At 48.9% G+C, this 22824-nt stretch overlaps 1 protein-coding gene across 2 annotated transcripts in view; it reads left to right on the top strand.

Moving 5' to 3' along the window:
* Positions 1-323: 323 nt before the first annotated feature.
* The window catches only part of TBX5 (T-box transcription factor 5), a 54072-nt gene continuing 31571 nt past the window's right edge, over positions 324-22824 (top strand). The window contains exons 1-6 of one of the 2 annotated variants that reach the window (XM_063593702.1): positions 324-952; positions 4839-5023; positions 6860-6954; positions 9147-9266; positions 10064-10211; positions 13903-14055. In XM_063593702.1, coding sequence (XP_063449772.1) covers positions 4877-5023; positions 6860-6954; positions 9147-9266; positions 10064-10211; positions 13903-14055 — 663 coding nt within the window. In that variant the 5' untranslated portion in view covers positions 324-952; positions 4839-4876. Of the gene's footprint in view, positions 953-2612; positions 3148-4838; positions 5024-6859; positions 6955-9146; positions 9267-10063; positions 10212-13902; positions 14056-22824 lie in introns of those variants that run through there. The other variant, XM_003832427.6, reaches the window with a different exon arrangement.

The following is a 22824-nucleotide window of genomic DNA, read 5'->3' as shown; positions in this document are numbered from 1 at the left end:
GCCCTGGTACAATAATTATTCTCTACAGAAATCACCTCTCTCCACTCCCACCCCTACTCCACCACCCACTCGCACCCCGCCCCTGCCGGGCCACTCTGGGACGAATTGCATTCTTGGACCTTTCTCTCCGCAAGGCACATTACGGAGAACTCCCTCTGTCTCGTGTCCCCTCCACGACAACCCAGTAATTATTTCTATGCAAGTCTGCAAGAGGGCACTGAGTTATCGCATGCCCAGCCTAACCAGCTAGAGCGGCGCCTCGGTATTCATTTGCCAAGAGCTCCTCCGCGGGGGATTTAAAAAAATAATAATAATAAGGATCCCATGCCTTATGCAAGAGACCTCAGTCCCCCGGACCAACTCGATTTCCTTCCAATAGAGGTCTGAGGTGGACTCCCACCTCCCTTCGTGAAGAGTTCCCTCCTCTCCCCCTTCCTAAGAAAGTCGATCTTGGCTCTATTTGTGTCTTATGTTCATCACCCTCATTTCTCCGGAGAAAGCCGGGCTGGTTTATGTCTTTATTTATTCCCGGGGCCAAGACGTCCGGGACTTGTGGCTGCGCAGACCCGGCACTGATAGGCGAAGACGGAGAGAAATTTACCTCCCGCCGCTGCCCCCCAGCCAAACGTGACAGCGCGCGGGCCGGTTGCGTGACTCGTGACGTCTCCAAGTCCTATAGGTGCAGCGGCTGGTGAGATAGTCGCTATCGCCTGGTTGCCTCTTTATTTTACTGGGGTATGCCTGGTAATAAACAGTAATATTTAATTTGTCGGAGACCACAAACCAACTTTGAGCTGGGAGGTACGTGCTCTTCTTGACAGACGTTGGAAGAAGACCTGGCCTAAAGAGGTCTCTTTTGGTGGTCCTTTTCAAAGTCTTCACCTGAGCCCTCCTCTCCAGCGAGGCGCACTCCTGGCTTTTGCGCTACAAAGAAGAGGTGGGATAGTTGGAGGTGAGTTTCACCCTGGAGGACTAAGGGGGGAAATAGGTTTCTCTTTGCACTTGGCCCTCCTTGGCTTTTCACCCCGTCTTGGTCTTGCTGAATCTTCTCTTGCTGTGCTGCTACTTTTCATGAACGAAATAAGAATGGCTTCGTGTGTCACCTGGCAAGAATGGATTCTCTCGAAAGGTTTGAAAATCCCTATTTTGCTTGGTGGCCCAGACCATCTGTGCTCAATGAGCTAAGCAAATCTGGCTGGGCTATTACCTGGGAGAGTCCAGATTTTTCCTCTCTGGAGGGGCCTGAAGATTATTTATGGGAATTAATTTTATCCCCAAATCTCTGAGAACCTAAAGGGATTGGGAAGGTCTTTCTGGATTTCCCTTTCCCTCTACTGGAGATGTAGCGGTTCAGCCTTCTTCCGATGCCATGTTTGTTTTTCGTGTCTTCCGCCTAGGGTCGCCTTGTTAGCAAGCCCAAAGGCCTCCAAGCTGACTTGGAGGGTGAGGGTGTTTTCACAAATAAATAAATCGCCTGGGCAAAGGGAAAAGATCTGTTTGCAAACAAACCTGGAAGGTGGAGTGAGCACCATAGCAAAGGAGGGCTGGCTTTCTCCCTGGTTGCCCCACATTCAGGGTTGGAGATTCTCCACTTTGGCATTTTGCAGCAATGGCCTGGCCTGGGATTTTAGCAGAGCAGTCACAGAGGGTTACACAGCTGCTGATCTCGGGGCATTTCTCCTCCCTCCATCCCTTTCTCCAGACCTTGACTTGCAGGCCCAAGTCTCTTATCAGAACCCTAGAAAAATCAGTATGATGGGGGTACAGGAGGTAAGGATGGGAAACAGAACAGGACTCCTGACATTTACTCCAAGCACCAATATTCGGTGTCCCAATCTGGGTCTGCTCAGGCTGAGACCTACTGACTGTGTTTATGCTTTTATTGACCTCTTCAACTCACCCTAAAAAAAAAAAAAAAAAAAAAAACATCTCAGAGAGGGGAAGGGCAAGGAGAGGAGACCAGGGGAGATGAAAACCCTAGCCAGTCCCCAGTGACTGTTTGATTATTTTAATAAAACTGGGCACTGCCTTGTGTACACCTGGAGCAGGGGAGGTCTGGTGGCCCCACTGGGTGGGGGGTGGGGGCCCGCAGCGATTTCTTAGCATCTTTGATCTCGGCCCCCATCCCAATGCACCTTCACCCTGCCTTCACCCCAGAGTCGTTGAGAGTAGGGGTGATGAGTAGGGGGTGGAGGGGAGATGTCAGGAAGGCGAGCGCCGGCCAGGCGGGGTCAGGCAGCTCTCCTTCTCGAGGTCAGCGTTGGAGAGAATGTCTGCAAGGCTGCGGAGGCCCGCGGTGTGTTTGTGTGTGTGCGTCCAGACTCGGTTCTCTGCACCGCCAGCGTCACTGAGATTACTTCCCGGTTAGAAGCCGACCGCGTTTGAAATGATTTGTGCAGGAGTTTTTGCAGCCACCGCTTGCTCAGAGAAGCAGAGATGGATGGAGGTTGGGAAAGGGGTAGAGAGGAGGGAGTTATTGCAGGTCTGGGTTGAGAGTCGTATTGTGATTTGAGGGTTCGGGAAATCTAGTGGAAATTTGGGGTGGGGGGAAGGGAGGTCGGGAGGGTGGGAGGGAGAGAGAAGGGGGAGGGCGACAGAGTGCAGTGGGAGCTAGTTGGATAGGCGATTTCAGTACTTTGTGAGCATCGAGGCAACCCAACGTCACTGTGCTCAGCTGAGTTGGCTTGTATTTCAGAGAGAGAGAGAGAGGGAGAGAGAGTGAGAGAGACTGACTCTTACCTCGAATCCGGGAAGTTTAATCCTGAAAGCTGCGCTCAGAAAGGACTTCGACCATTCACTGGGCTTCCAACTTTCCCTCCCTGGGGGTGTAAAGGAGGAGCGGGGCACTGAGATTATATGGTTGCCGGTGCTCTTGGAGGCTATTTTGTGTTCTTTGGCGCTTGCCAACTGGGAAGTATTTAGGGAGAGCAAGCGCACAGCAGAGGAGGTGTGTGTTGGAGGTGGGCAGTCGCCGCGGAGGCTCCAGCGGTAGGTGCGCCCTAGTAGGCAGCAGTAGCCGCTATTCTGGGTAAGCAGTAAACCCCGCATAAACCCCGGAGCCACCATGCCTGCTCCCCCGCCTCACCGCCGGCTTCCCTGCTAGGAGCAGCAGAGGATGTGGTGAATGCACCGGCTTCACCGAACGAGGTAACCGTCCCGGCAGATGGCCCGGGAGGCTCAGGAGGGAGCTCGTCGGCCGAGTCGGCTGGGGCGGCGGGAATGGCGGATTCCAGCCCGGCTTTGCATTCTGCAGAGCACAGCTTGCAGAGATTTTGCGCGGCTCGGAGCTCCCCGGCAAATGGAGTCCGGGAGGCCGCCGCGGCTGGCGGAGCGGCATTGAGGTTTGCAGAAGCACGGCCTGGTTCTGTCAAACCGCATCTTGTTCGCCTCCGCCAGCCCAGAGCTCCCCGGGACCCTGGCGAGGGCGCGGCGTAGGATTCTCCCCGCGGCCGGCAGTGAATGGGAGCGCGTGTGGGGGCGCCAGCCCTGCTTTCTTTTGTTGTGAGTAGGCTGCGGGGCTCCAGTCGCCGCCTCCCTGAAGCCCCGAGAACGAGGCGAAGAAAGCTGCTTGCAAGTCAGGCCTCAGAAGCTGTCCTTCTCCTCGGCCCCATTTCTAGATCTCTGGCCACAGCAAGTCAGGGTGGGATCTGGCCCCTTGCTTAAGCAGCTGCTGAGGTTTTGGGGAACCATCGCTTGTGCCCGCTTCCCAAAGTCTTCCCGTTCTAGAGGGAATTCCTACTTGCGTGTAGAAGAGATTGGAAGGAGATCAGAGAGCAGGAGACAGGCTCATCGGGCTTGAACAGCTCTGCGGCAGTTATTTTGTGTGTTCTAACCTCATACGCCTGCAAACCCGGGCCGTTCTATGCATTGCGGGGACCCGGGCTGCAGATTCAATGTCTCCAGCCTAGGACTTATCCGAGAATGATTTTGTCCTCGCCAATCCTGAGCCTGAGCCTGCAGTTTTAGCAAGCCAGGCCTGGCTGAAGTTCAGAGAAACCCCTTTCGGCCTGGTCACTCCACAAAATGCCCGCCATCCCCCGCCCGGCATCAGAGCGCTGGTGGCGGGCACCCAGTGACGAGCCTCCCTCGGAACGGCTGCACGGTGACTTTCTTCATCTAGTCTTCTGTTTGGCTACTTTTTATCTTTTAACGAATCTTACTTAAGCTTGGGGTAAAGAAAAGGACGTTTAATTTTAAAGGACTTTTAATGTTAAGGCCTGTAACTGGTAAAAGGTGTATACGAATTCTCTTTTGAACCTAGTCTCAATCTGCACAACCTTCCCCTTCTGTGTTTTTCTTTTTGCAAGAGGCAGGTTATTTCACACATTTCTGCCTGCTGCAGAAAACTATTCCTCTTGTGAGGTTTAATAAAAAGAGTTTCGACGGCATCTTGTAATTTGGCGAAGAAAGAAATTCTCTAAAGGACACTGGGTTTTTGTTTTGTTTTGTTTTTGGTTCCTACCCAGTGGCTTCCAAAAATACCCACGCCTTATCTTTATTGGCTCTTCCAGAAGTCCAGACAAATTTGACGGGCAGCTTGCTTATCACGGAGAGCCTGCGCAGGGGAGATGCGGGCCTCGCCTCCTCCGGGTCTGACGCGGGTCTTTTGCAAGAAGTTGTGTCTGCTCATAAAGTAATACTAATACTACTAGGAATACTAGTAACAGTAATAATTCTAGGGCCTTCTGCAGTCACCTTCAGCTGGGAACGGAGGTGCTGGTAGCTGGAAACTGGGGGCCAAACTGCTCCCTCCTGTCACTAGAATTGTGCTCTCCAACCTTTCTCTCGTTCTCTCTCTCTCCTCCCCACCCCCATCTCCCCCTGCTTCTTGTCCTCAGAGCAGAACCTTGCGCGGGCACAGGGCCCTGGGCGCACCATGGCCGACGCAGACGAGGGCTTTGGCCTGGCGCACACGCCTCTGGAGCCTGACGCAAAAGACCTGCCCTGCGATTCGAAACCCGAGAGCGCGCTCGGGGCCCCCAGCAAGTCCCCGTCGTCCCCGCAGGCCGCCTTCACCCAGCAGGTAAGGAGACCTCGCGCTACGGGTCCCTTTGCAGAGATCAAAGTCAGAGTCTGGCTTTCCTGCTCGGCTCCTCTTGCGGGGACAGAACAAAAACAAAATAAAAAAACCCCAAAACGAACCCAACAACTATAATCATCCCTTTTCCTTTTTATTCCCACTCAGTTCCACCTTTCTCTGCCCTGTCTCCCCAGATACTAGCGTATTGCCATCTACTTTACTGTGACGGTTATCTTTACGGCCAAAGGATTTTTGAAATCTATTTAAATTGTTCGAGAAATCTCAATTATCCGGCTGTTTGGGGTCAGCTAACAATGGCCTAGATAATTCCTTTCCCTCTGCACTATGTGTAGAATCGGCCCCCAGCATCTTAATAAGGGCCAGGTCAGCGGCCGATTCAGGCCGGCATGAGCGATGGCTTGACCCCTCTTCTGATCTTCCGTAGCCTTCGCCTCCTCCTGCCTCCTCCTGCCTCCTCCGCGCCGCCGACTAGACCCGCGCGCCGCACCATTTGTCTTGCGGTCGGGGCCTGGCTGGCTGGCGCGCCATCACCGGCCGCTGGGAGCGCACAGAGCTCTGCCCGGAGGGCACCAGGAGCCTCGGGTTCGCCAGGCTACAACCTGGGCCCAGGCAGAGGGAGGAGCCTCACCTTGCGCTCTGCGCCCAAAACCCAGGACGCACTGGGCGCTCAAGTCGGCCCCTCAGTAGATCCTGGTGATTTTTAAATAAGGTGTCACATGGGGTGAAACGGGGTGACGACCAGAAGAGACACTTACACATGGCTAAAATCCTGCCTTGGGATTTCGATCCCTTCCTGGCTTTTCCCGGCTTCTCTCTTTGGCCTTTAAGTTTCAGGAAAACGTGTATATTTGTAGAGAAGCAGAGAGCGTGAACACAGTTTAGGAAACTTACGGATTTTTTTTTCTTTTAAGGAAAAGCAAACCCACTTTTTAGACTGTTGTAAATTATTCCAAAATGAAGAGTTTGTGTGTGCGTGTATGTGTGTGTGCACATATGTATATATGTGTATATATATACATTTGCATCGGTTCTGTAAATTAAGTTTTAGCTGAAAGCCAAAATGTTAAATGGCATCAGGCGTGTCCTATAATCAAAATAGCTGGATGTGAATGGAACTACTTGTAGAGAGAGCCTGGAAGGTTTGTTAATATAGATATTTAGGATTAATTATCCTTCTGGACTGTAAGAACATATGATAATACAAACATTTTTAGGTTTCAAAATTCATGTATGTTCAGGTTTGCGCTCACCATGGCCGAGAATAAGCAAGTATTTGCACATCTGTATGTTTGATGTGTGGGCATCTGAGCGTCTACATGAGAATATTCTGAGTGGTTTTCTAGATTAGGTTTCTAGTTTTTCTAGATTAGGTTTTTTGTCTATTCCCTCCCCCCCCCCACCCCCCGTATCTCAGGTAAAGTGGATTGAAATTGGCTCTGTTTTTTTTTTTTTTTTTTTGGTTTGTTGGTTTGGTTGGTTTTTGCTTATTCCGGTCCTCCTCAGTGATATTCCGGAGCACCCTGATGGTGGGTGATCATTCCATAGCCTTGTGCTGATGGCATTAGAAGCAGACAATACAGCACTGTGGGTTCAAGTGGTTGTTGCAACCCTCAGGGATTCAGCCTACATAGGGATCCCTGGGCAGAGGCTGTTGGGTGCTCCAGATAATTCTGCAGTGGGCTGAAGCCACTTTTTACTCTCTGAGACCACCGGCTCCAGCGGGAAGGAGGAGCAGTCTCTGTGTTTTGGGGGAGTTTGGGGAAGGAATGCCCACTACTGCCAGGGCTTGTCAGTGTGACTTTTTTCTCCTTCTTGCAGGGCATGGAGGGAATCAAAGTGTTTCTCCATGAAAGAGAACTGTGGCTGAAATTCCACGAAGTGGGCACGGAAATGATCATAACCAAGGCTGGAAGGTGAGATGGTTAGTTGTGTAGAGAGAGGGACGAGGAGAAATTGTGGGAGAGGTGAAGAAGAAAAGGTGGCTTGGAAGAGAAGAGGGAAGGAAAGGGGCAAAAGGAGAGGGAACACAGAGAAAGAAGAGAAAGGAGAGGAGAGGAGAGAGAGAGCGAAAGATAGATCCTGGTTAAAGAGGCACAGGGAGATTCCTCCATTGATCTCTCCTAGGATGGAGGAAATACTCCAGAAGTTCAAGCCCGGAAACTGGGCATTTCTCCCACCTCACATATAGAAAGAATAAAGAGCTTGGGAGGCCGTGCTATCTGGATTCGTAATGAGGGAAAGAGAGAAGAGGGAAAGGAGAAAACAGAAAACAGAGACCCAGAGAAGACAGAGTCTAGAAGGTCTTTGGGTTTCAGGGATCTGGGACTTTATCTTTACTCCCATCCTCATTCCCACCCTCCCTGACCTTGGAGTGGCTCCAGGGTCCCACCCGATTGTCAAACTCTGAATCGTTGAATGCATTCGCTACCTCTTTCATTGTTTATAGAAAGCAGGCGAAGCCTTTAAAACTGAACCGGGGCTCGGCCGGGCTCTATATACAGACACCAATAAACACGGCAGCTTCGCCAAGACACTCGCCCCGGAGTTCCCCTTAAAAGCTCGCAGAGTTTTAGCTAGAAATGCTAGACTTCTGGGGGAGGAGGAAGGAGAGTGGTGCAGCTCTGTATGTCAGTGTGAGTGTGTGAGCGTGTGCACGCGCGCGCCCAGGCCTGGGGACGTCCTGGCCACATCCCTACCCGTGCTGGACGGGTCTTCCGCGTCCCGCAAAGCAAAAAGCCAGAGGATGCCCCGAGCAGGCGTGTGGAGCAGGCGAACGGTAGGCCCAAGCCACCGAGTGTGTGAAGGGGGAGGGTGGAGCCGCCTTTCCAGACGCCCCCCGCCCCCGTTCTCCAGCCGAAGCCTCCCTCAATAAACTGACAACAGTGACATTTATTATTATTTAAAATTAAACAAAGTCTGCTCCCCGCTCGGCCCAAGGCCTGAGTGAACTAGGAGGCGCGTTCTGTTTATATCAACGAACTGCAGTCCTCTTCCTATTCCCCCAGGAAGGAAAGACACGTCCGAGTCCCTCTTTCCCCCCGAGCCTGAGCCGTGAGGATTTAACTATAAAAGGCCTGCGAAGTCTTCTGCGCCTCCGCCTCCGGGCGCGCTCGCTCAGGCTGATAAACACTGCGAGGCTTTGGCTCCGGGGCTCGGAGGGAGAGGCCTCCATTCGACCGTTCCCGCCGTCGCTGAGTGAGCCGAGATCTGCCAACTTGTCTTTTCGCCCCGGGCCAGCCTTAAGAATCTTTGCTTTCTGGGGCATGCTCCTCAGAAGGTGGAGGGAAATTTGGAGTGCGCCAGGGCGCAGAAAGGCAGCAGAGACGGCAGAGTTCCGGGCCATCGGCTTGATAACGACTGGATCTTAGTTCAGGCCTCAGCTTTTTCTGAAACCAGATCTGGAAGGGTCTGGAATTTCTTTGCTGAAGGCCAAGGAATTTCGACTCTCCAAGGAAGAGTTCCAGGCGCCTTGGAGAAGTTGTGGGGGCATTCAGGAATAAACTCCAGCTAGAGACCCATTCAGAGGTCATTAACCGAGTTATACTGGGAACCGCGGCCTTCCCCCTCCTCCAGGGGCAGAGGACCAAAGCCAGGTCGGGAAGCCTGTGCGCACCCACGCGTGTGCATCTCTGGGGCGCACACACCTTGTGTACACGTGACACCTTAGCAACGCGAGGATCGGCGGAAGCACCTGGCTAGACAGAGCCTCTAGGATCAGCGCCTAGCTTTGTACCTAATAAGCCTCCTCTCCCCACAAATATTAATAATAGGTGTCTGGCTCTGAAAAGGGCGGTTAGCAAGAGTTGAAATGGAGGTCCCTTTGAAGCATCTTCAAAACCCGTTCTCTAGAGGCGCATGCGTCCTGGTTTGTTTTCCGCTTAGGATACCTACAGTTGCCCGCCTGCTGTTACCTCCTCCCTTCGCCTTTCTCCTCCCTATAACTTCAAGGGAAACCCGGGATGGATCTTGCGGAGAGCGGAACGGGGCTAGTTTCCGCTTCCACGTTTCTCCAGGAATTGCTTTTTCCCTTAAAATGGACGGAGGCTGCCTTAAAATACTGGCATTAATTCCCGCCCCCCTCTGTCCCTCCGTCCCTCTCTCTTAGGCGGATGTTTCCCAGTTACAAAGTGAAGGTGACGGGCCTTAATCCCAAAACGAAGTACATTCTTCTCATGGACATTGTACCTGCCGACGATCACAGATACAAATTCGCAGATAATAAATGGTAGGCACTGGGGTGGCAGGTGGAGCGGGGAGAGAGAAAAGTGGAACCTTCTCCCGAAAAGTTGAAAAGTTGTATCAGTGAACTTTTTTTTTTTTTTTTTTTTAGTTCCTACTGTGTGCTAAAGGCGTCTGTCCGCCTATCCCATTGCTTTTTACTAACCATTCTCAGACAAAGAAACTACAACAATTAGCTCCGGTTTTCCAGATGAGAAAGCGGAGGCTCAGAGGAAATGAGGTGCCTGTGTCTATCGCTGCACCCACAGGTTGTGGATTTTTACAAAGGGTATTGGTACCAAGTGCTGGAGGTATTTCTGGGGGCATAAAACCATTTACAGTTATTTTTTATGAGTTACCTGCTTTGAACATGCATTTTTATGAAATTGCAAAATCGACTCGTGGTATTCGAGTTAAACAGTTAGGAGAGGCCCATTTCTTGGGTAGAATTGTTCCCATGGCTGCCAGCAGTGCAGGGGCCTGACGATGAAACCCCCGTTGAAAGCCCTCAAGGAATTTTCAAGGCTTTTTGCACGTCCAGACCTCCAGAACCCGCCACTTGTTTGTGGGATGCGAGAGGCTGTAAGAAGAAAGGGCTGGGCCAGGGGCTTGCCTGGGCGCAGGCACAAAGTATTCTGGGGCAGCTGGGATTGCAGCTACCTAAGGGAGACGGGAGAGCCTCCAGATTATTCCCAGCTACTACTCAACAACCCTCACCTGGTGCGTGAACTGAAGCACGCTTCGGTGCAGTGCCCTACCTCCAGACTCTGAGCCAGGCCTCTAGTACACCTCTCCTTCATCTAGGTCTGTGACGGGCAAAGCTGAGCCCGCCATGCCTGGCCGCCTGTACGTGCACCCAGACTCCCCCGCCACCGGGGCGCATTGGATGAGGCAGCTTGTCTCCTTCCAGAAACTCAAGCTCACCAACAACCACCTGGACCCATTTGGGCATGTGAGTACCGTGGCCTGGATTCCCCGCCTTGTCTCCCTCTTGTCCTCTCTCCCTTCTTCTCACTGGGTTTCTCTCCCTTCTTGGCTCTGTGTGCCTACATTTCTCCTTTTCTTTCCTCCATTTTCCCCCATTTTCGTCGCTTTCTGCCTCTACCTTCTTGATCTGGACTTCCTTCCTCTTCCTTTTCCTCCCCTCCGTCTCAATTCTCTCATTCCTTTCTCTTCTTTCACCTTCTCACTTGCTTTCCTTTTGCTTTCTTTTTCTTCCTACTATTTCATCCTCTGTCTCCACTACTCTCCTACACAGACATCTGCCCCTCTGCAGTCCTCCCTGTGATCCACACTCCCCAGATCTGGGTCTGTCGTTCCTTGGTGGCTGGAGATATGGCCCCCGGCTCACCTGGTCTGGGGCTGCATCCTTGCCGCTAGGGCCCAAACCCTCTCCCTTTGCCTAGGGATGGAGGAATGATTGAAGCCGCTCATTCCAGGCCTGGAGAGTCTGTGAATTCGATCTGTGGTTAGGAGTGGAGGGCTGTGTTTCAGTCTTGCAGAAAATATGGAACCCCTAGCCCAGTGGATACCCAGTATAGACTGCACAGAGGCTGGACCACAATGAAAGCCATATACCTTCCCTCCCCACTTCCCAATCCTGCCTTAATTTTGGGATGTTCCAGGGGAGAGGGAGAGCCCAGCTCACCTGCCCCCTCTTTTCCAGATGGGAAATGAACTCATAAGAGGAGAACTATGGTGCCAGTGCCACTTTTTAGCTTGATACTCCCGGGGAGATCTGTTTTTTTCCAACAACCAGCTTTCTCCCTTTCCACATTGTGCCCAGAGCAGGCGAACGTAAACCAGGGTCCTAAACTTGGAGTCTGGATTGGACCCAAGAGAGGGGACTGGTGAATTTCCTGAAACTGAATGCAGGGTATTGAATGTGCAGCCTGCTCACCACCCAAAAGAATGTGTAGGTTTTAGTGGATTCTTAGTAGGGTCATCACCCCTCTTCCCCAAAGAAAAACAAAACACAAAACACTGATTTTTGAAAAAATGTCCCCAAATCTCATCGTAGAAGATAATTAATCACTAGAACAGAACACGGATTCTGTATTCACGTTTAGAACTTTTAGCTGGATGATTCTGCCATACAAGTGGGTACATTCGTCTTGGGCATTTGATTCTCACGGCAGCCTAGGGGGCGGACGGGAGGCATAGCTTTTGCACAGGAGAGTCCAGGGGACGGGGGTGACTTGCCAAGGTCCTACAGCTTGTATTTGGGAGCAGAGATTTGCGGCTAGGTCTCTCTAATTACAAAAGGAGTTCCCTGTCCTGGAAGGTTGTAGCTTCAAAGAGGAGCAACAGATAGGCGCATGGTCGCCGATTTCAGGGAAAGCAGGGGGCTGGGAGGGAATGAATTTGGTCAAGGGGGCGGGGAGGATGGTTTATGAAGGTCCAAATGAGAAATCTGCTCCTTTGAGGCCTTGGGGCTGAAGCACTGAAGTCCCCAGGGTCTGGGATGGGAAGAGGATCTCAGGGGTCCACACTGATGGGTAAATGCAGCTCTCAGCACGTGGGTGGAGAGGAAAAAGAATCATTCACTCTCTGTGCAGCCTGCTTGGAGCGCTCAGAAGGCATTCCCAGGCAAATGCAGAGCCACTCTGTTAAACCCGGGTGTTTTGCCCACGAGTCCTTCTTGCTGGGCTTCCCAGGAGGTGCTCTGTAAATTCAGCTTGTGTAGGCATTGGCTGACCCGCCCTAGCTGTGTATCTGCCAGTCCCCAGCAGATGCCTTACCAGCACCAGGGAAAACCGGGGCCATTTCTAAAGGTTCCACATGCATCTCTGGGCTGGCTCCTTCTGGAGGATGGGACCCTTGGGTGGGGTCCTGCGTGGTCCTTGACGCTGGGAAGTGGGACGGTTCCCCAGGCTCATTTCAGCTCCTAGCTTTTTCTCTGCTCCTCTGGAGTGCCTTTGGGGTCTCTCTAGGGCGGATGCCTGCGGAAGGTGCACAACCCCACCACCAAATTCCTGGCATCCCTGCCAGCTTCAGGACGTTCCCAGCTGGGGAGAGGGGCTCGGAGCTGCTCAGAACTGCCTAGAAGCCAGGCATTCCCACCCCAGACTCCGGACTTTTAATTCAGAGCCGGCCTAATGAAATTAGGAGCCATTAGATCGCCCTCGCGCTGATGTCTCCACACTGTCCCCAGCCGTCAAAGCAATTTGGCTAAGCCGGGCCGATGGCCCCGCCGGCCGGGGACTGTGGCGGCCAGCGGGGCCCCGCTGCGTCTCTTTGTCGCCACGCCGCCCCGGTCGGCGTCGCTATCGGCCGGGGAGGCGGCCGGGCCACGGCGGCCGGAGATTAGAGCCGCGCGGCCCGGGGTCGGGCAGCCGCGGGACCGGCGAGTTCCTCGTCCCTCCCCCGCCCCCGGCCGCGGCTCCCCTCCCCCAACTACCTCCACCCGATCGGGGCCGGACTCCGGGGTTGGTCCAAGAATCTTGCCCCAGGGTCATCAATGCAAATAATCAAAGTCACTGAGACAACCTCCGCAGCTCCCGGGAAAAAGCAGGCCAGATTTTCAGGCTGTTAAACGCGGCGATTCGCAAGTTCGGTGGGGATGTATCAGAGCGTTCTGGTAAATACTAGCGTCATCAGAACAACAAACCCAGTTTTATTGGTGAGGATGCTCATCTGTGACTAGCCCTGGCTCCAGCAAGAACGTGCAGCCTGGAAGTCCTCCTCCTCCTCCTCTTCCTAATGATAATGGTGGTTGTAAAAATTACAGCACAACTACAGCAGTTAGGACCCCTCTTGTCCCTGGGAGCACCCCTAAATATGGGGAAGATAGGAAGTAGAAAGAGAATATTCCCGAAAAAGCAGATGTAGCCGTTCTGTCTGGGGCCAAGCGTGGAGATAATTCTGGTTGTGGATCCTGAAACGTGATAAAGCTGGAGAAAGGGAGTTTCCAAGGCAACCAGCCCCTTCTTTGAGGGGTGTGGGTGGTGCTTCCTCTCCACACCTTATGAGCCGACATCCTTGGAGGGCAGATCACCCGCGACCCCCAAATATCTTCTCTTTTCACGAACTCTGCTTTGCTTGTTCTCCAAACAAAGGCCCCAGATATGAGGTCTGATCACCCACCCTAAGCCTCAGAAAAAGGCTGTGCAGAGAACTGGTGATTTTTTTTTTTTTTTTTTTTTTACTTATTTCAGTTTTCCAAACACTTGATATCTTCTCTTGCATCCCTTAGAGATTTGGGGAGTGGGGGTTATTTCTATGTTTGTTGTTTGTTTGTCCCCGTGCCCCTACACCACCTGTCAATCCAAAAGTGCCGTTCAGGCTTCCCTCCAGACGCGGATTCCTCGATCCAGACTTGCTCAGCTCCCGTTGGGGGTGGGAAGTGCCCTATGCAGGGAGTTAATTTATTAAGCAAACTTTATTAAGATTTCTGATTTACTGCTCTGTGTGCCTTGGGTAGATTCCTGGAATATTACCCTGGCTTTTTCGGTTGGAAATTGTTATTTTTGAAATGTTTCTTTTTAATGAAATCCCTGGCCCCTTTTCAAAACAGAAGAAAAATATCTATTTTTCGAGAGCCGATATAACAAGGCGAACTTAGAGGGCGGGGAGCAGGGTTTTATCTGGAGACAAAGGGAGTTTTGATTTTCTTACAATCTCATTTTCTTTATTATTTTTAGATTATTCTAAATTCCATGCACAAATACCAGCCTAGATTACACATCGTGAAAGCGGATGAAAATAATGGATTTGGCTCAAAAAATACAGCGTTCTGCACTCACGTCTTTCCTGAGACTGCGTTTATAGCAGTGACTTCCTACCAGAACCACAAGGTAAGCCTGAAGCCCAGGAACCAGCGCCTGGGGCCGTCTGCTCTTTCTTTTGCATGAATCTGCAAGGGTTTCCTGCTGGAACTTTGCTCCTCTGAATGGCAGCAGTCACCAACTTCGACCCCAGGGTGCTGGGGTGGGGACAAAGCTGCAGCCTAAGAGTTTCAGCTGTTTTTACTACATCCACGGGCTTGGCTTGACAGTCACCACCACACATATGCACCCACACCAGTTAGAAACAAACTTGTCAAACCATAGATGGGCCACACACTCAAATGCCACAAGAAGGCATCCCACTGACCTTATGAAATGCCTAGTGGGAAGAAAGGTTGCTTAATGGCTCTGGTGCTGCCATTTCATTTCTGGGGCAACCGTTTCTGCTGGGGGTCATTTTTCTCCTCTCCGCCTTTTTAATTTTTTTCACTCCGAGACAGGGTCTCACTCTGTCTGTCACCCAGGCTGGAGTGCAGTGGCACAACCATGGCTCACTGCAGCCTTGACTTCCCAGGCTCAAGAGATCCTCCTGCCTCAGCCTCTGGAGTAGCTGGGACTATAGGCACACACCATCATTATGGTCAGCCAATTTTTAACTTTTGTTTTTTGTAAAGACGGGGTCTCGCTATGTTGCCAGGACTGGTCTTGAACTCCTGGCCTCAAGTGATCCTCCCACATTGGTCTTCCAAAGTGTTGGTATTACAGGCATGAGCCACTGCACCCAATTTTGCCACTCAACTGGCAACAGCACAGGTGGCATAGTTGCCGGGATCCTTAGGATTGGACTTCCCTGATGCTTCCCTAATTGTTTCAGAAATCACCGACTCCAGACCACATTCTTGGGAAAGGTTTGCCTTGTTAAAATGAAAACAGAGCAACCTGCACCACCAGCAGCTTGGGATAACACTCCCAAGCTGGACTTAGACAAAGAGCCTGCAGAACCACAGCTTGGTGAGGGGAGGCACACCTGCATTGCTTGGGAGAAGGTGGCTGCAGTTTGGTGTAGGGGCGGGATGCTGTCGCATGGATTGTGTGAAAGTCAGACCCCATGAGGTTCAAAATCCAGGCACTGGTTTCGGCATTTCAAAGCTTGACAATGACTTTGGAGCAGGCTGCCTATAGCGGCAGGTTGGAGGGTGGGGGAGGATCTTCTCTTTTTCCTCAGGAGAAAGTTTGTCTCAACTTGTCAGGATTCACCTCTGTTCCTTAGATACCCGAGTGCATGTGGATTCATTTTATTGTGGGTGGCAGGAGGGATTTAATGTTCTAAGCCTTGGTATGAAAAGTTCTAGAATCTGGAGAGGCGAGCAATAGGTGCTGGGGGAGGGGCCCCTGCCCTCGTGCGGTTGTAGACTGTTAGGAGTATTAAGCAGTGATTTGGGCTTAGAAGGCTGTGGAAGGGCAAAGTGGGAGGGGGGTCCATATGGGATCTGTGAGGGCAGGTCACCTAGATGGATGTGGAGATGGTGTGCCCCTCCCTTTTCTTAGCTACTGTCCCCACCAGCAAGGCTGGGGTGGAGGGGGAACTGCAGGAGCTGAGGACTGGACAGGAGAGGCCGGAGAAGGATGAGAGGAAGGCTTAGCACCCCAAATCCTCCCGTCACCCCTCGAAGGTCATTCCAGTGCAGGCTGGCTTGGCAGAGAATACCCCAACTGAGGCCGGAACTGTTCCAAAATGCTGTGGCTAATCTCCAAATCCAGATTGTCTGTGAACAGGCCAAGCTGTGATAGACGGTCCTTTCCAGGCCACAAAGCCTGTCTGGGAACCCAGGTCGAGAGAGAGCTTCCTGCCCTCGGAAAGAAAACTCATTCCCCTCAAAACACCATTCCTTTTTAAATGGGTAGGAGGATTTTTCTGAGTATCCTTCCACTTGTTGAACCAGCAAGAGCAAAACTGAGGGTCGAATGCCCTGAAAGATGCAAAACGATTTCAGGCCAGTTTGAGCCTGGCTCCTTGAAACCTGTTTCCCTCAATGGCTGCTGTAAACCTGTGTTTAGCTTTGCGGTGACGGTCACAGGAAAAAAAAATAGCAATAAGGAAGCTCAATTCTTCCTATATATGTATATACTTACATGCTCTCAGACCAGACTGGGGTCCAAAAATACATGAGATCTTTCCCCCCTCTACCCCAAGAAAGCCCAGGTTCATACAGGAGGATAGGAAAGGGTAGACATATAAAAGTGACCTGCTTAAAAAACCATCTGAATGCTCAGGTCCTTTGGAAGAAACACCCTAAATTCTGTGTAGTTATGTTCTTAAGACTCATCAGGTGTGGACAGATGTGGGAAAACTCACTCCCTCTCTCCTTTCTGTTGACAGCCTTATTGAGGCATAATTGTCATCTAATAAACTGCCATATTTGAAACAGACAACTAGATAAGCTTCATGTGTATATATATATGTATACCTGTGAAACTGTCACTGCAGCCATTTGTGAATATGCCCAACACCGTTTACATTGCTATTTAAAAAATTTCTTCCCCAATACACATATTTAGTGATTGATGTGCATGAATGCCTGCCTGCCCAATGGGGTGTGTATGTGTGATTTTTTTTTTTTTTTTTTTTTTTTTTAGCACAATCCAGGGAATCGTGTGTCCGAATGCTCACAGGTCTAAGAATGTGTGTCTCCAAATACACATTTGGATATATGCGTATTTCACGGCCACACTAAGTGTTCACACACAATAATTGCTTTTTTTCTGTATTGATTGAGTCAGGGAGCCCAGTTGAGCTGTGCATAAAGTTCTGTTTAGCCAGCCTGAAAGATTCCTTGACATTCGGGAGAGAAATTTCATGGGAGACAGCTTTCTGTTACCCTCCCCCACTTCTTCCTTTAGAGCACCAAAGACACCTATTTTCTTTTTCAGAAGCAAATCCAAAACTGTGCACTTTCCCAGTCAAGTGCAGGACCCCTGCAAACATTTCCCACATGGATATATGATGTGTGATTTAAATAAGCGGGCCAGGGTTGCATGTGATTTGTGGACTCAGTCTTGCTACTTTATTGTCCCACCTGGACTGGGTGTTGAGACTTCTGACTTCATGCGTAGAAGCCAGCTGAGCTCACCATCGCATAGGGTTAAGGTGGAGGACTGTGGAAGCTGACTGCTTGGGTTCAAACCTATCTGACTTTGGGCAAATGACTTAACTCCATTTCCCCACCTGTAAAATGGGGATAATAAGAGAACTCACCTCATAGCGTTGTTGTGAGGATTCAGTGAGATAATTCCCAGCAAGTGTGTCATGTGGGACCTGGCAGAGAGCTAGCATAGAGCATTAGTAATGATTGATGGACCATTGATTGACTACTTAGCAGATCAGTTTATTAACAGGGCGACTCCATCCAAAACACAGACTTCGGAAAACTCTTTGTTTATTCATTCTAACTTCCTGGCTAGTTTAGAATCTGAAAGACTGGGAATTTAAATAAGTTCTTATTCCTGTGGTTGAAAAACAACTGCAAATATTAGTCTTTGTGGTTTAGTTGGCTCATTCCCTGATCATGTCATCAATTCAAGGACTATTTGTCTAGCGTTTTGCCTTGGATAAATGAGCAGGGAAAAGAAAAGCAATGCATGTGATTAAATTGCCAAGACAATTTGGAAAAATAAGGGCCACCGTTTTTATGGTCAAAGGGCCCAGTGCCTTCAGAATGATCTGTCTCTATTTGGATGTAGGTACCAGGTGGAGGTAGGTAGGCTACATGGTTCATTTCTTAGGCTGCAATCACATACCCATATACCACTGGGCCCCTAATGACGAGACACATTTCCTCAGCCCAGCTGTGATCTCGGGCTGGATTTGGGACTTATTTCCCCAGATGGTTGACAGCTTAAAAAAGATATTTAAAAACTCAAATCTTCCCCAGCGACGTTCATTCTGTGAAACACGTTTTTGTAAAGTTTTCACTGCAGTTGTCAGCAGCTCCCAGTGCAATCCCTAGAAATATTTAGGTGTTAAAAAAAGGTCACGTGGGCATTTCATTTCCCTGTTCTTGCAACAATGGCTGTGTATGCAAGCAATGTCTATCCCCAGATATTAACTTAACTTTGCCATTAAAAGGCATTTTCCTCCTGCTTAAATCATTGTGTAAGGAGTCTATATTTATGAGGTATGAGCTTTCTGGTTCGGACCAGGAAATGAACCCTTAATAGAGAGACATAATTAAGATTTTTGGTCCTCGTGAGGGTTTTAAAAAATTTTTTTCAAAAGCAAGAATTCACAACAATTATTCTCATTAATTTTTACAACCTCTGTCTCAGTTGGAGCTGGTATTTATGTTTGTTTTTCCCCCACTCCCAAATCTCTCCCGGATATCCGGTTTTATGTTGATTTTGAAGGGAGTACATTTGCATGGTGAATAGAAGTCAGTTTCAGTGAAGCCTTTTGGTGGAACTGGGAAATCCAGGTGTATCAGTTTGTGTGCCCATGATCTAACACACAGCATATTAGGAAGGGAACTTTATAAACATGGTTACAGTATGTGAGTGGACAGATATTTTGACCTGCAGACAATGTATGTTGTATGTTGACATTTCTCAAGGGTAATTCTTAGGTCATATAGGCATCTATAATCAGTTTCCAAAAGAAGTTACGTGTAAAGATCAACATACCTAAGTGAATATATAAGAAATTGTGCTTATCCTGTGCAATCATATTTTTGCAAGCTATGATGGTAAGTGCAAGATTGGGTAACAGCCAATCTGTTTGAGGTGCAAGGAATGGATTTGAGCAAAAGGTTTTTGCTGATAACATAAAATTCACCCTTTTCTTCTTTCCTTGGGGCAATTTTTTGTTCTGAGTTCTTGGTGGAGCACGGACATCATGGACTGAGCACTAATTCTCATGCTGAGATCCTCACTAAATTCTGGTGTCACAGCCTCACCATCTTCGACATTTACTTCTGAGACTGCGGTGGGGCAGGCTGGGAGGTGGGAGGAAAAGGTGTCCTTCATCCACTTTTAAATGATCTATTTCTCCTTAACTTTTTGCAAGTCCATTAAAAGATGATTTATGGTCAACTGGGTGAAATTTCATTATGATAAAAGCTGAGTGAGAAAGAAAAGCCCCATTAGATGTTGGGTTTTTAGACTCTTAAAATACAAGTGAATACAGGAGTACACATCTTAAGATGACTTTCCAAAAGGGTTTTATAGATTTTTCTACTCATTCAGAAGAGTCAAGAAAAAATCTGAGGCCAAGTGTGGTGGCTCATGCCTGTAATCCCAGCACTTTGGGAGGCCGAGGTGGGTGGATCATTTGAGGCCAGGAGTTCAAGAGCAGCCTGGCCAACATGGTGAAACCCTGTCTATACTAAAATACAAAAATTAGCCAGGTGTGGTGGTGGGCACCTGTCATCTCAGCTACTCGGGAGGCTGAGGCAGGAGAGTCACTTGAACCTGGGAGGCGGAGTTTGCAGTGAGCCAAGATCGCGCCACTGCACCCCAGCCTGGGTGACAGAGTGAGACTCTGTTTCAAAAAATAAAATATAAATAAAAAATCTGAAAGCTACAGGAATAGACACAGTTAAACAAAAATGGGCTGGGTGTGGTGGCTCACACCTTAATCCTAACAATCTGGGAGGCCAAGAGCTGGAGGATTGCTTGAGCCCAGGAGTTCAAGACCAGGCTGGGCAACATAGTGAGACTCTGTCACTCCGAAAACCTAAAAAAAAAAAAAAAAAGGTTGGGGGAGGGAGAATGTGTACATACACACACACACACACACACACACACACACACACACACACACACACGGATACTTTAAAAATATTTTAAAATAGACTTTAGGGTAGGAATAGTGGCTCATGCGTATAATCTCAGCACTTTGGAAGGCCAAGGTGGGAGGATCACTCCAGCTTGGGAGGTCAATGCTGTAGTGAGCTATGGTCACTCCACTGCACTCCAGCCTGGGTAACAGAGTGAGACCCTGTCTCAAAATAAGTAAATAAATAATTTTTAAAAATACTTGGCTCAGCTGGGCATGGTGGCTCACACCTGTAATCCCAGCAGTTTGGGAGGCTGAGGCAGGCAGATCACCTGAGATCAGGAGTTTGAGACCAGCCTGGGCAACATGTTAAAACCCCGTCTCTGCTAAAACTACAAAAATTACTTGGGCGTGGTGGCAGGCACATGTAACCCCAACTACTTGGGAGGCTGAGACACGAGAATTGCTTGAACCTGGGAGGTGGAGGTTGCAGTGAGCCGAGATCGTGCCAGTGCACTCCAGCCTGAGTGACAGAGTGAGACTCCGTCTCAAACAACAACAACAACAACAAAAAACCTGGCTGGGCACAGTGGCTCAGCCTGTAATCCCTGTACTTTGGGAGGCCAAGGCAGGAGGATTGCTTGAGCTCAGGAGTTCCAGACCAGCCTGGACAACATGGCAAAACCTTATCTGAACTGAAACTAAAAATAAAAATAAAAAAAATAGCCCAGCATGGTGGTGCATGCCTGTGGTCCCAGCTGCTCGGGATGCCAAGGCAGGAGGATTGCATGAGCCCAGGAGTTTGAGGCTGCAGTGAGCTATGTTCGCACTGCAGCACTCCAGCCTGGGTGATAGATTGAGACCCCATATCCAAACAAAACAAAAAGGCTTCATTTTTTAGAGCAGTTTTAGGTTCACAGCAAAGTTGTGCAGAACATACCAAGATTTCCCCTATAGCTTCTCCCCACCACAAGCACAGCCACCCCCACCACGGACATCCTGCACCAGAGTGGAACATTTGTTGCAGTTGATGAGCCTACATTGACACATCATCATCACCCAGAGTCCATAGTTCACCTTAGGGCCCACTCTTGGTGTTGTACATTCCATGGGTTTGGACAAATGCATAATGACGTGTACCTGCCTTTATAGTATCATAGGGAGTAGTTTCACAACCCCAAAAATCCTCTGGGCTCTGCCTATTCATCCCTCCCTCTTTCCAACCTGTGGCCACCACTGACCTTTTAACTGACTCCATAGTTTTGCTTTTTCTAGAGTGTTGTATAGTTGGAATCATATATCTTAAAATATTAATTGTATGTATATTTTTTATGGTGAATACACATAGGTGCACATACATATAATAATTTTATTTTCAATAATTTTGGGGTTAGAGGTAAACCTCATAGGTCATCTCTTCCAGAAGGCAGAATAGATAAGAATTCCTCTCTTCAAATGAAGAAATTAGAGGGTATATTCATTTATCAAGCACAGTTTCTCAAATCTGTAACTATACTACTGGGAAAGACTCGAGATGATTTTTAGGGATACTTGAATATGATGAAATCACAGAGAAAGTGTTTTTTTTTTTGAGATGGAATTTTGCTCTCTTGCCCAAGCTAGAGTACAGTGGTGTGATCTCGGCTCACTGCAATCTCTGCCTCCTGGGTTCAAGTGATTCACCTGCCTTAGCCTCTGGAGTAGCTGGGATTATAGGAGCCTGCCATCATGCCAGGCTATTTTTTTTTTTTAATTTTGTACTTTTTGTAGAGATGGGGTTTTACCACGTTGGCCAGGCTGGTCTTGAACTTCTGATCTCAAGTTATCCACCCACCTTGGCTTCCCAAAGTGCTGGGATTACAGGCGTGAGCCACCATGCCTGGCTGAAAGTTGTTCTTTTTAAAATTATCTTTCTAGTCTTCTATTAGAGAGGGAGTCTCAGTTCAGTACTGGTTTGTGTTAACTAGTTCTCTAAAAGTGTCTAATTTCCACTTGCAACAAAGAGAAGGCAAGCTTTGGATATGAGTAAAGACAATTACATATATTTGTTTTCTTCTTCTTGAGTAGCAAGTGATTCTAGTTTGTCACACAAAGAAGTGATATCATATTTGTGTGAAATAAATGCAAATTAAAAGTGGTTTGATTTAAATAAAAATATTAAGCCAGTGTACAGGTGCTGTATAGATATGGCAATAATAGTGAAAGAAAACCTTGAATGACTGAAGTTTGAGTCATGCTGCTCTCGTGTCTATAACATGATTCTCTATGTTCTCTATGAAAATTCAGTTCACACGCAATTTTTAGGAAATACTTCTAGCAAGCTCCGTATGGTTGCCTTCTGTCACCTGGGTCTGCTACTGTACATTCACACTAATATAATGCGTTGATGGATTAAATTAAAGTTCTGGGCCTGGAACCAAAACGTGCAAAAAGACCCTGTTCTGTAACTATGCCTTGTATGTTGCAACACAGATTTCCAAGAGAGAAACCTCTCTTCTTTGCTTAGGACATTAAAGAGGTTTGGTGCTGTTCAATAGCTATTATATAAGTTATCATTATGTATATTGGTGTTTATTTCATTAGGCACCATTTTCCACCAGAACTAGGAAACGCTATCTGCAAAACTATGAAATGAACATGAAATGAGGCATAATAGAATTTTTGAATGCAATAATCAAGACATGTTTTCTGCAGAAACACACGATGGGGTCAACCCTTCCAAATGGAGATGACTACGCTGCCTGATGTGCAACGATCATGTCAACATGCACAGCTTTCCAAAGGGGAGGGCGTACTGAGTATTGAGGCCTAGATGGTGTTTAAAACACAAAATGCAAGATTGGAAAAAAAAAAAAAAGGAACCCAGCTGGAATGATGCAGAGTATGACTCCAATTAATGGGCAAACCAAACCCAGGTGTTTTTCCCCTTTTAAAAGCAGTCCAATGGAGGACATTTTTCAAAGCCTCCACTTGAATGAAGTGGTGGGTCCCGTTGACGTGACTGGCTTAATTTGCTTCTTTTGGTTGCCAGAGGCTGCATTTCCATGACATTTATTATTAGCTCATGT

This window comes from Pan paniscus, chromosome 10 (assembly GCF_029289425.2).
Source record: "Pan paniscus chromosome 10, NHGRI_mPanPan1-v2.0_pri, whole genome shotgun sequence".
Taxonomy (NCBI): Eukaryota; Metazoa; Chordata; class Mammalia; order Primates; family Hominidae; genus Pan; species Pan paniscus.
The sequence above is the reverse complement of the archived record's forward strand: the minus strand, read 5'-3'. Positions and strand labels throughout refer to the sequence as shown.